The sequence below is a fragment of the Sinocyclocheilus anshuiensis genome, unplaced genomic scaffold, assembly GCF_001515605.1.
Source record: "Sinocyclocheilus anshuiensis isolate Anshui unplaced genomic scaffold, SAMN03320099.WGS_v1.1 scaffold1023, whole genome shotgun sequence".
In the NCBI taxonomy this organism is placed as follows: Eukaryota; Metazoa; Chordata; class Actinopteri; order Cypriniformes; family Cyprinidae; genus Sinocyclocheilus; species Sinocyclocheilus anshuiensis.
The window spans coordinates 825,741-839,487 of record NW_015546084.1 but is presented as its reverse complement, the minus strand read 5'-3'; the positions used below and the strand labels follow the sequence as shown (position 1 = coordinate 839,487).

Below are 13,747 nucleotides of genomic sequence, written 5' to 3'. Positions count from 1 at the left end.
TTCAGTGTCACATGATCCTACAGAAATCATTCTAATATGCTGATTTGGTGCTAAATAAACATTTATTATTATTATCAATGTTGAAAACAGCTTCTTAATATTTTTGTAGTAACTGTGATACTTTTTTAAAGGGGTCATAGGATGCTACATGCACTTTTACAAGTTGTTTGAACTGAAATGTGTGTTGGCAGTGTGTGTACACAACCACCCTATAATGATAAAGATCCACCCACTGTTTTTTTTAATCTACTAAAATCATTACCTCTTTCTCAAATCAAGCCGTTCTCAGCTTCTTGTCTGTAATAATGTGCTAGTTAGCAAGTTTCACGATGAATGCGGCTAAAGTTTACCGTCTCTCAGAGAGCTGCTCGGGAAGAGAGGGGCGGGGTCAGCAGAGCTCATTTGCATTTAAAGCGGCATGCAAGTTTTTGGCAAGGTAAAAAGGGTGTTGTTTTACACTACCATTGAGAAATTTTAACAAAAGTATGTTATAGACTTTTCATTAAGACCCTAAAGAATCATATTAACTTGTGGAAAATGGGCATCCGATGACCCCTTTAAGGATTATTTGATGAATAAAAATAGTATTTATTTTTATTTGTATATATTTATATTTTGTATAAATATAAATTTACTGTAACTTTTGATCAATTTATTGCATCTTTGCTGAATCAAATAATTAATTTATTTAAAAAAAAAATGGTAGTGTATATTATTTTATTTTTTTGTGAGAATTGCATTCTGGTTCAATCATGACCTATGTAGTGTTCTGCATTTAGGGGAAAAAAGTGAAGTGTATTACATCTCTTACAAGAGAAATAGCTCAAGAGAAATAATGCAAATAAATGAAAAAGAGGAAAACGACAGTAAAGTACAAACCTCCCTTAACTCACCGCCTACATCACATCAGACTGTCTCTCTCTCATTCTGTTGTACACTGCTTATCTTCCTTGTCTCTCTCGCCTGCTCGGTCTCCCTATTTTCACATGTCCGCTCAGCTGTAAGAAGTGTGATATGAAGTTGACTTCCATTCACTCTGTCAAACAGACGAATGCAGCTGTTTTGTGAGGTACGACTACCTTTATAACCATCAAAGTCAGCAGTGTGTTTGCAAACAAAAAAATTATCACCACAATAAATTATTGCCTCTGTGTTCTTTGTGGATTTAGGTAAAATGCCCCATTAAAGCGATATTTGCGATATGATTGGATATGACAGGTTATGTTCGGCTGTGATTGGTTCATGCTATAAATCCCACCTTTCGTGAATCAGTCTGAATACAATAATACAACAATATAATGCCGCTAATGGGAAGACTAATTTAAAAAAGTAAGTAAACAACACACACTTATATATAACCACTTTGTTACATCAAAATAAGACTTGAAATGGCCTGAAAACATGATCTGTGGGAGTTTTTAGTGAGTAATTTTTTTTGGGTGAAATCCATGTCTGTGACCAATATTTAAAGAGATTTGATGACTGATGTTTTGAAAAATTTAAAAATAGTTAAAAGTTAACTATTAAAAAGAATAGCTAAACATAAGTTCACAAATAAAATATATGGTTTAAATTGTTACTGCTTTAAGTTATTATTTTGGAATAAATGTAAAATGCATAAAACGCTTCATGAGCTTCATACTTGGCTTTAATAAACAGAATATTGATTACATTGTTAATGTAAATATATAAAATAGATTTTTTGTTTCATTTCTGATAGTATAAGTACCTAAGGCGCACAACATGTATCGCTTCCTCAGGGTTACTACTCGCTCTGTTTCTCAGTCACACACACGTTTCTTCACGCTCATATCCTGGAGCGCACTTGGATTATTCTTCAGCAGGTGTGAACAGACAGATCATTGGCCTCCAGGCCAATATAAATCATTGGAAAATGAATCTGGCCTTTATGCGACAGCTTTCCTACACAGTAAAATTGACAGTGTTAATTAAGCAGTGTTACACTCCATTTACTCTTAAGGAGTTAGCTTAACAACAAATAGTGAAAAATGCCCCCTAGTGTTGGTGAAAATGATCTGAGTTGAATTCTGCATTGTTAAATTTACTCCGTTAAGCTCCGCCCCTCAAGCCATCCCCGAAGACCAGAGCAAAAGTTCTCTCTTCGCCATTTTCTTTTGCCTTGCGCCAAAAGGTAAGCTCTTTTGAATCCATGTGACTCCACTGGTTTAACCTCAATTTTATGCGTGCATTCACACAACGTCTGCTTTCATTTCAACAAAACATTCATCCGTCGTCGTGCTCTCGTGTACGCTTGTCAGAGATGAATATTTTCATAAAGTGGTAAAAAAAACTTTTTTTTCTTTTTTTTTTTAAGTTAAATCACTAGAGTCACACGGGTTAATTTAATGATGTCTTTAACACCTTTCTGGGCCTTGAAAGTTTTAGTTGTATAGGCTGTCAATGAAAGGATAAAAGTCTGCCAGATTTCATTGAAAATATCTTTATTTGTGTTCCGAAAATGAACAAAAGTCTTATAGAAATGGAATGACATAAGGGTGAGTAATTAATGATAATTCTATTTTTTGGTGAACAAACTTCTTAAGGCACACTTTGTTTTTGGCACCACTTATAACACCATTCTACACAAGATGTACACTTTCATTCAGACCACTGTGTACAACAAAGATGTTGGCAAAGTGAAGGTCCTTGTATCGCTGAGGTTAAGAGCAAGGCTGCTTAGCTAGTAGGTTCAACAGGTTCTGTACTGAATATAATGATGTATTGTCATTTCATGCAGACGTGATGTATTTTTGTGCATGTATGTGTATGTTTCTTGAGCCTGACAACATTTTTTAATAAATGTTTTAAATGTGACGTCGTTGATCTTGTTTTCTATTCTGTTTTTAAAACACCAAATGGGTTTTAAAATTAGATAATTTTTCACTATTATAAATGTAAATGAACTCTACATAAGTGAAATATTAACACTAATCAGAGTAAATTTTCGTGCAGAGTTAAATTGTGGTAACAGAACAGAGTTAATTTCCCCTAGTGTTAAACTCTGGTAATACTATTCAGTGTTGAGCAGTGTTAATTTTTTACTCAAAATAGAGTTAATTTAACTTGACAAGAGTCAATTTATCACCAATTCTGAGTGGGACCAAATACACTCGGGCCGAGTGTTAAATTCAACTCTTATAGAGTTAATTTAACACTGCAAAATTTACTGTGTAGGAGTCACATCTACACCGTTCCTCATGTGAGCAATCTTCATAGTAATAGTTCAGTGGAGGTCATTCTGTCTACTGTAATTGGGTTTTACTGCTGAAAACACCTATGGCTAAAATAACTTACATTTTCACTTTATTTTCTAAGGTGTCAAGATTTGGCTGGTTAGCGTAGCAAAGTTAGCTCTTGCTGGTAGATGTTGTAACTACATCTAGACTAAAATGCATCCAGCTTTTACTCTTTGATTACAAAAGTTGCCATGTGCTCTGATGAATTAAAATGTAAAAATATAAGACATATAAATAATATATAAATATCAATACAGTATATACACAATTAAAGATTATTGACAGAATGATAGACAGACAGAATAACACATTATGACAGGCAGAAAGATAGAAAGACAGACAGAATGATAGACAGACCAAACAACAAACAGAACGGTAGACTAACAGAATGATAGACAGAACGACAGACAGACTGAACAACAGACAGACATGACTACAGACAGAATGACAGATACACAGCACGACATACAAACAAAACGACAAGACAGAATGTTACCCAGAAAGTACAGTAGACAGACAGGACCACAGACAGACAAAGTGACAGATGGACAGGACAACAGACAGACACAGCGATAGACATAATGATAGACAGAATGACATACAGGATGACTGACAGAAAGACAAATAAAATGATAGACAGACATGACGATGGAATGACAGACAGAATCATAGGCAGACAGAACGATAGACAGACAAAATGATAGAAAGACAGAAATAACAGACAGGACAACAGACAAAATGATAGAACGGCAGATAGAATGAAAGACAGACCAAACAACAGACAGAAAGATAGACAGACAAAACAACAGACAGAACGATAAACAGGATGACGGACAGAATGATAGACAGACCAAACAACAGACAGAAAGCTAGACAGGATGACAGACAGGATGACAGACAGAATGACAGACAGAATTAAAGACAGACCAAACAACAGACAGAAAGATAGACAGGATGACAGACAGAATTAAAGACAAAACAACAGACAGAACGATAGACTAACAGAATGATAGACAGAACGACAGACAGACAAACAGAACAAACAGAATGATGCCAGAGCGACGGACTGAACAACAGACAGACTACAGACAGAATGATAGACAGACAGCATGATATACATATTACAGACAAAACAACAGAATGACAGAATGTTACACAGAAAGTACAGGAGACAGACAGGCCCACAGACAGACAGGATGACAGAGAGACAGAACTATAGCGGAGTTTCCATTGCCCTTCAAATTGCACAAATTTAAATTGCGAATTGAAAATACGCCCAATGAAAAGTTTTACGCTCACTTGAGGTCGTTTTTCAGGCAATTCAAAAAAGGAATATTTCAAAAAACTGCAATGGAAAGTTTTTTGCACATTTACAGGTCACCTGGCATACGGAAAAGTCACATGATCATGGTTTAATGTACTATAACCTCATACATGGCTGTTCACAAGTATAAGGGGCTTTCCTTGCCATTAATGCTTGGATAACCTCTTATTTACACTGCAAACGTCTACGGCACATAGATAAAACTAGTACTTAATGTTTGTATTTCAACAGGTGTTACTTTATCTTTAATTAATGTAATATTCAATGATGCAGAGCAGAGAAATAAATCACATTAATGAATGAATAACCCAATTAACGCTACAGTGATCAAGATGTGTGTCTCAAATAAAGAATTTATGCAGATGAACACGGACGTTTCTACTAACAGGTGGCTTTTAGCAGTCACAATCTAAAAAGACAGGTCACATAAGCACACTGTTTACATAGCCTAGCTGCTGCAACACTCAAATGTGCTATGAAATGCTACAGTGTTGATGCTAGTGGACGTGACAGTGATAGTGAATTGCATGCATAGTAAACAGTCTGCAATTCCCACTTCTGGGTGAACCACTGAAAGAAGAGCAGCAATCGTGGAGTTATTAATTTATATAGCAGCAGAGTCATGTCAGGCTGCTGTGCTTCAGTAATTCTCTGCTCACATTTTGCGGCTTGCTAATCATCTCTGCCATCTCCTCCTGACTTCAGATTACGGCATTGCTCGAACCGAGTTAATTGCTTTGATTGCCCGCGTGCTTACAGTAGCTTCTCTATTTGCTATCTGTCTCGAGAGACGTCAAAGAGACTTTGTTTTTGGCACCTTTGTAAGAAATAATGAATTAATGAAATCCCTTCATAAGCACCTCATCAGAAACTAATCAGAGAATCAGAGAGGCTAGATGAGGTAACTGAGTTTTATGAAGCAATGGCACAGATGAGCTGGAGTGAATAACAATGTGAACAGTCAGAGCTCTGAGTGGCAGCTGACATTTGTCGAGGACAAACAAGTTTCCTGTCAGAGATAAATACTGTAAGCAGCCTGGTGTCTTCTGTCTGGCCCACACAATTCTCATTACCAAAACACTTTTTTTAAAGAGTGGTTTCTGAAATGGCCGACAAATAGCCTCACAATCCAAAAAGTACCTTTATGTAATATCTCGAGGGAATATGAAGAAGTTCAAAGTATTAAATATACAACTGCCCACCAACACAAGAACTCATGCTCAAAGCTGTGTAAATTAATTTCTTTTATCACTATTTTTGCCTTGTTTTACAGGAAAAAAAAACATCCTTATCTGCCTGTGCACCTTCTAATATGACCGCCTGTTCACAATTAAAGTAACTTTATTAGTGATTTAATGCGTTTGCATATCTACTTTTTACAGCCATTTGTTCTCAGATAAGTAATGGGCCAGAATTTTAAACTTAAAGGGGTCATATGATGCTGCTAAAACAATATTTGAGAGAAATAGGCCTTTTGTGTACATAGAAAAAGTATTAGATCTTTGAGTTCAACTCATGAAAAATAGGGCAAAAACAAAAGTGTTGCATTTATATTTTTGTTCAGTATAATAAATCAACAATTTAGATCAAGAGACAACTGTTTAATAAATATAATGGCATTAACAATAATAATGAGAACAACAACAGGAAAAATTATATTAAATAATAAAAAAATGTATGTATTAATTATAAATGATTCTATTATTAATAATTTTATAATTATTATATTGATGTTATACTTGAGTGGCCCAGCCACAGCCTGAGCTTGAACCCAATCAAATATTTCTGGAGAAACCTGAAAATGTGCATTTGCTCCCATCCAACCTGACAGAGCTTGAGAGGTGAAGAGGTAAGGAGAAGAACGGCAGATAATTGCCAAATGATGATGAGAAAAGCTTGTAGCATCAAACAAAAAAGTCTTGAGACTGTAAAGATGCTTCAGCTAAATATTTAGTTAAGGGAATGAATACTTATGCAATGTACTTATTTCAGGCACTATATATATATATATATATATATATATATAATTATTATTATTATATTAGCCATTTAGATTAAGAAACAACTGCTTAATAAGAAGTTTTATATTATTATTATTGTATATTAAGTTGTTTTATTGTAGCCTAATGATTTAGTTACTATTATGCATTATTATGTTTTATAATTATTTTTAAGGATTAATAATCTTTAATCCTTATCACTTAAAAAAAACTTTACTCTATAAAATACACTCTTAGAAGCCATGAAAGACCAGACGCGTTTCCCTCTCACTGTCTGAAGGCCTTAGGTAAAAAGAACATGATGATTCAGCACCATGTCAGTTCACAACCATGAAATCCAACTGACCTCCCTCACACACTGAGCGCTATCAAGGACTTTCTAATGATTTCGCCTCATGTCTGCCCAGAACTTCAGCATTCCTCCTTTAGCTCAAAAGGGTGAGGTGATGGAGTTTTCCACGGAAGTCCACAGCTAGCATGGAGAAACACAGTCAGGCTGAGTGCTCTGGCGCAGACAATCACATCTGTCATGGAACGCTCTCTGGCAGTGTAATCTAATTTGATTGTGTTGCTTTATTCCCTCAAGCCAAGGATATACATGTCCAACCAAAATGTCAAACACTAGCAGAGGAGCCTGCACACCCAGAGGCTAAAGGCCAATCTGCACATAATGAGGCTAGAGGACCCTATCAGGGGTGTCAACACTAGCCTAATCTATAGTTACACTTCCATCATGACTAATGCTAGTGACAAAAAATTGTGTGAACAAGCGTCAGTCAGCGCAGTCAAAGAGATGGGATCAAATAAGATTTTAAATGTGTAGCTAAAGAATTATACAGCCTAAAACAAATATAAAAACATGTTTGCAATATATGCAATATATAAAATATACGTTTAAATCAAAAAACAATTTTGCATAAATATAATGGTGCAGATAACAACAATTAAGTCATAAATTATAATTATATTATATTATATTATATTTATTATATTATATTTAGGGCTGTCAGTCGATTAAAATTTTTAATCTAATTAATTACATGGTGCGGTGAATAATTAATCTAATTAATCACAAACTAAATTTGGCTGTGAAAATACCCACAAGAATATTTAAAGCTATTATTGAGTTAAATGAGAAAGTTTCAAGTAGACATTGCAAATAGTAGCTTTAGAAATAAATATTTTATTTGATTCAACAAAATTTATTACACATAAACGTATATGCTACAACGGCCTAACATAACAACTATGGAACATAAAATAAGATAATTTGAGAAACATCTCAGTATTTTTTGTTCATGCAATGAAAGTCCCTGGTAACTAAAACTGTTTTGTTACCAACAGTCTTCAAAATACCTTTTGTGTTGCGCAAAAGAAAGTAAGTCATTCAGCTTTGAAACAACATGAGTCTGTTTCAAACCAACCACACCCACTGCAAAAACTCCCATCTTCTCCTTCTGTCCCCTCACTGAGGCAGAAGTATCAAAACTTCTGCTCTCCAGCCATCCTAAGCGACAGCTGAAAACCCATCTCTTTCGAAGCTACTTGACTTCATCATAAAAAAAAAAATACAAAAAAAACTAAAAAAAAACTCTCTCTCTTTATTTATTCCTTCTCTTTCTAGCTTGTACTTATTTGAACAATGTCTAAGAACTTGGTATTACAACCACTTCCTGTGTCTGTTTGCCTCTTAAGAAGAATCGCTTTATGTATCCCCCAATTGTAAGTCGCTTTGGATAAAAGCGTCTGCTAAATGACTAAATGTAAATGTAAATGACAGAATTTTTTTTTTTTTTTGGTGAACTATCCCTTTAATGTTTTATTTTATTTTTTTATTTACTTTTATTTATACTTATATATATTTTATGATACTTTAAAGGGGAAACTAATACTGCCAGCAGGTGACAGATGTCTTTATGACAGGTAAATGTCTTTATGAGTTATTCATTCATTTGATTCGTTCAAATGGCTGATTCATAAATGGCTCTCTTTATGAATGGGCATTTGAATCATTGGTTCACACGATTCGTTCAAAATGAGGATTCATTCAGAAACGAAACACTGCTATGTTGCTCACAGAAGCACAACTGTTCTGCGGTGGCTTTATAGGTAATATTTTCATTGGCAAAATTGCGCAAAAACAATATAATTTGTTTAAAATATAACAACACAATATTAAATTCTTATTTACTGAACTGTTGTATAAAATGACATTTAAACTCAGGTGTTCAGGACAAAAAGACCACTCGTGTGATATTGCTCTCAATGCTCGTGTGATATAAATATGAGACAACTCATACAGGGGCATTTTTTGCCCTAATATCTTGAATTTTAGGGCATAACTGCATTTATGTAGTTGTTACCCTGCAACATATTTGTGAGATGTGAGATGACATACAAGTCTGGGGGCGGGGCCAGTGCGTTAAGTTAAAATATTTTAATCACATTTTTTTTATAACTAATTAATTACGTTACCGTGTTAAACTGACAGCCCTAATTATATTATACCATCAAAATTCTGGAATCATTAAGATCTCTTAACGTTTCTGAAAGAACTCTTTTATGCTTACCAAGGCTACATTTATTTGATCAACAATACAGTAAAAACAGCAATATTGTAAAATATTATTACAATTTAAAATAACTTTTCTATTTTAACATTTTAAATATAAAGTTATATATTATTGTTGTAGTCCAATGATCAAGCAGGTATTGTGTCAAAAAGCTGAAATGATCAAATATATATGTGACCCTGGACCACAAAATCAGTCTTAAGTCGCTGGGGTATATTTGTAGCAATAGCCAAAAATACATTGTATGGGTCAAAATTATCGATTTTTCTTTTATGCCAAAAATCATTAGGATATTAAGTAAATATCATGTTCCATTAAGATATTTTGTAAATTTCCTACCATAAATATATTAAAACTTAATTTTTTATTAGTAATATGCATTGCTAAGAACTTTATTTGGACAACTTTAAAGGCGATTTTCTCAATATTTTGATTTTTTGCACCCTCAGATTCCAGATTTTCAGATAGTTGTATCTCGGCCAAATATTGTCCTATCATAACAAACCATACATCAATGGAAAGCTTATTTATTCTGCTTTCAGATGTTTAACAAATCTCAATTTTGAAAAATTGACACTTATGACTGGTTTGGTGGTCCAGGGTCACATATATACTGTAATTGGTTCCACATGTAGGTAATCAGACAATAAAACTGTATCTGTTTGGTCATAAAAATCAATCATTAATCTAATCTTTACCTTCACTTCAAATTAAATCTCCCTGTGCCTTTCTTAATATATTCTGAATCATCTTATTTCAACATGATCTGCATTTCAGATGTAGTTCAGGGATGGTGTAATGCAGCAGACGATTAAGAAGATCATCTTTATTTTACAACCCATTTTCTCCATCACAGATGTTGTTTGTGGAATATGAGTCAGCAAAACGAAAAAGCAGCAGTGGAAGATGAAAAAAAATATGATAATGATGATGAAAATGGCTTTTTTTAATTTCCACCTACCTTGGTGAGATATCACATCCTTGCTGCATAAAGGCTCCCAGGGAAAACCACAGGCTATTGAAGATCCCAAACTCATTGGTGTGTTCAGGTTGCTTCTCCTGCTTCTCCTCTCGCTGATTCTGACTCTGACCGTGCTGGTTTGGTGACTGGTTGGGCTCTGGTGACGGTGGTTGGTTCTGGTCCTGGTTTTGCTGCTCCATTCCATCCTCTTCATCATCTGCGTGCCACTCATACGGACTGAAGCGACTCACCAGAAACAGCACCACACTCACGCCAATGTAGGCAAACACAATGCACATCCAGATCTCGTACGCCAGTGGGTCCAAGAAGGAGAAGACACCTGGTTTGGACTTTGTGGGCTTCTTGATCATGATAGATATGCCTAAGCTCATGAAGGGCTTGGAGAAATCGATGACCTCCTCTCTGACCAAAGTGATGGTGAGGGGGGCGACAGCTACGTCTGCTTTCTACAAGACAATATGATTACATCATTAAGCAGAGGCAAAGTGACAATCATGTTTTCAACAGCTTCTCAGGGAGATGCAATCAAACATTCAGAATATGTTTTACAAAGCTTTGAGATCCAGTTTGCATACAACAAGGCAGATCCTCTGTAGGTTTTCAGAACACACTGGAATTACAAATCAAGCGCAAACCAACAAAAAGCTTTATCCACCATTTTAGAAGCAGTTGAACATATAAATAACTTCAAGTATTATGAATCACTACAGAGTCAGTTCTACTCAATGCTGCATCCTCAAGAGAATCCCTCATACGCTATTGCTCTCTATGCATCATAATAATGCCTCATTTTTTTCAAGCAGAAGAGAAATCTAACGAACGCCGCTTGACAACACTGAGCTGTGGTGTTCGCGTTTAGCCCAATGAAGACAGACTACATCTGACACTGCTTAGCATTCCAAAGCCACTAATGCTGCAGCCTCAGGGTAAAAATGCTCAGAATAAGAAACTGAGCGTGTACAAAAGACAAACTCACATGCACCTCAGTTTTGCTATTATGAATTCTATCTTGCTAATTGGCCTTCGTTAGGACTCTTTGTTATGTTACAAAATTGCCAGAAAGTCAGGCATTGCACTAACATGCTCTGACAGTAGGGGAAATCTACTTTATAAGCGATAAGAGACAAAAACAACTTTTGTTCAACCTGAGGCTTGTTGAGGTTTGGACACACTGTGTCCTGTTCTCTGTTCTGCGGCAAACTTTGCCAGCACTTTGCAACTTATTTCATAAAAGATTTTTGTCACTGTTACAGACCGGACCCACAAGGAATGAAGGAAATGCAGCTTGAAGCTAAAGTGACTGTTAATGTACACTAGAGATACAAGAAGTTAATATGCACATTTAAATAAAATAAAATAAAAAGGGAATAGTGGAAAGACTACAATCAATCAATCAATCAATCAATCAATTAATCAATCAATCAATCCTTACAACACAAAACTTGATAACATTCACAGATAATAGCTACTTACGCCATACACTAGTTCTCCAACCATCCCATTCCACATCATTGTCTCTGAGTCTCTGGCTCCATACTTTCTGTCCCCCACTATTTCTAGTCTGTAGGAATAGCCCACGTGCTTGGCGATCTCTGCAGCCAGCTCCACACAATAACCTTCATATTTGTCATTACCCACGAGCTGCTCATGGTTCTTCTTCAGCATCACATATGGAGACTCCTAAGGATAAATAACACATTAATTTTGCATTTCTTATTTCATGTGGTAGCAAGGGCCAGATCAGTCTAGTTGTTTGGCTACTACATGATTCAGAGTAGCTGAAGTGGCTTGAAAGAAAATCTTGCATCAGCTACATCAAATGTTTTCTGCATTTCCAGCATATTTCTCAGCTTATATTTTATTGAAGAGTTGCATTTTAGCTCAGTTCTGCGCATCTACACAGAACAACATCAAGAGAAAAAAAAAACACAACAAAAAACAAGAGAAATACATTGAAATGTGTGTATGAGGAAACGCACCTGTGCTTCCTCATACATGGGTATAATATTACAGTCCTGTAGTCTGTTATAAAAGACAAATCAATAGTACAGCTGTCACAATAGTACAATAGTACAGCTAACCACAGTCAAAGAAGAATCGATCTTATCTATGCACAATCAGCTTGTAACACTCCAAAGAGAAAGGAAAACTTCAAATCGCATCATATGACCCCTTTAAGGGAATGAGGGTATTTCTTTTTGGAGTTCCACTGAAATAAGATTAATAGACACTCAAAACTCTGAGTCAGCCCACAAACTGTGCCCGAAATGAGCAGAACAGTAAACCCAGCAGGGTTCAAAAGATTCACACTACCTCTCACCTTCCTGAGAGGATGGTGATTCACCCCAGAGGCAGGGAACAAAAATCTTCTGAGTGAGGGATCATGTGGTGACAATTTTTTAGAATTTGCATTTTTTTTTCTCAATGAAACAAGTGATATAACCTACCAGGAACACCAAAATATCACTATGTACATGGTGACAGTAATACTGCTCATGCTTTTTTATGTCTTTATTGTATGCTCTAGCAAGTTTGTGGCTACTAAGTAAAATGGGAGTGACTGGATCTGAAGGCGCAGCGAAGTACAGGCCATGATACACCAAACCAACAGAACTAAACGGTGAAACAAGCACACTGTGTTGTCGCCTTGTGTCACCTGCGTCTAGGCCAAAAAATGTGCTTGAACACACCACATAGACTGCAGGCAATGGCCAACTAGCACGTATGTTCTGCGTTTGCAAGAGAGGAAATAACTACCTATACCAGAAAGTGGCAGTAGTCTATATTTGTCATTCAAAAAGGGAAGCTAAAACTATATACAAACTGTAAGAAAAGCAGGCTTGCTTACTATTTTGAATATGAATCATGCGTATCAGTTGGTCTTAACTTTATACATTCTAGTCAGCCATGTCATTATAAAAATATTTGCATATTGGAATGCTCAGATGTTAAATGTAAACAGCCTCCGTGTTCATTCTTTTGCACTTGTGCCGTTTGCACGATTTCATTACTTTTGCTACTCTTCTCGTGTACTGGTTGGATAAGCTGAACAGCCAATCAGAGTGAACTGAGCTGAGAGACGTTCAACTAGTGCTGGGCGGTATGACCAAAAATTGATATCACGGTATTTTTCAAAATTAAATCGGTTCCACGGTACATGACGTTATTTTTTTTTCATGCATGACCGGGTGTTAACCATATTTTCTACTGATTGAGAGAGGAAATACTGCAGTATATTGACTTAGAATGCCCTATTTTACTGTCATGATGAGTGAATATTGTCAAAATGGCGCATCACACACTACAAGATATTATTAAGATTATCATGCCAGAGGGAGCGCCTCACGTGATCGCCTCGTGACCAGGGGCGTGTCTACCGTGGTGGCCAGGGGTGGCACCGGCACCCCCTGAAATCAGGCTGGCCACCCCAGGTGCCCCCCCCCGTACCAGATATCTTGCGATAGGCTTGTTTTTAGTACATTTCTAACTGCATCTGGCAGTGGCGGATCCTGTGTAGGCAGCTAGGGCCGCTTTCTTCTCTTCTTTATGCTTAATTTTAAGCTTTTTCTATAGCGTGATCTTAATGACAAATGTCGAGAGCGCATAATGTT

The 13,747-nt window shown here is 36.0% G+C and overlaps 1 protein-coding gene across 4 annotated transcripts in view; it reads right to left on the bottom strand.

Annotated features, from left to right (window-relative positions):
- Nucleotides 1-13,747, bottom strand: part of gria1b (glutamate receptor, ionotropic, AMPA 1b) — a 59,224-nt gene that overhangs the window by 15,625 nt on the left and 29,852 nt on the right. For all 4 annotated transcript variants that reach the window (XM_016501524.1, XM_016501525.1, XM_016501527.1 and 1 more), the window contains exons 10-11: nt 11,610-11,816; nt 10,116-10,582 (exon numbers count right to left, since the gene is read on the bottom strand). In XM_016501524.1, the coding sequence (XP_016357010.1) occupies nt 10,116-10,582; nt 11,610-11,816 (674 nt within the window). The remainder of the gene's footprint in view (nt 1-10,115; nt 10,583-11,609; nt 11,817-13,747) is intronic.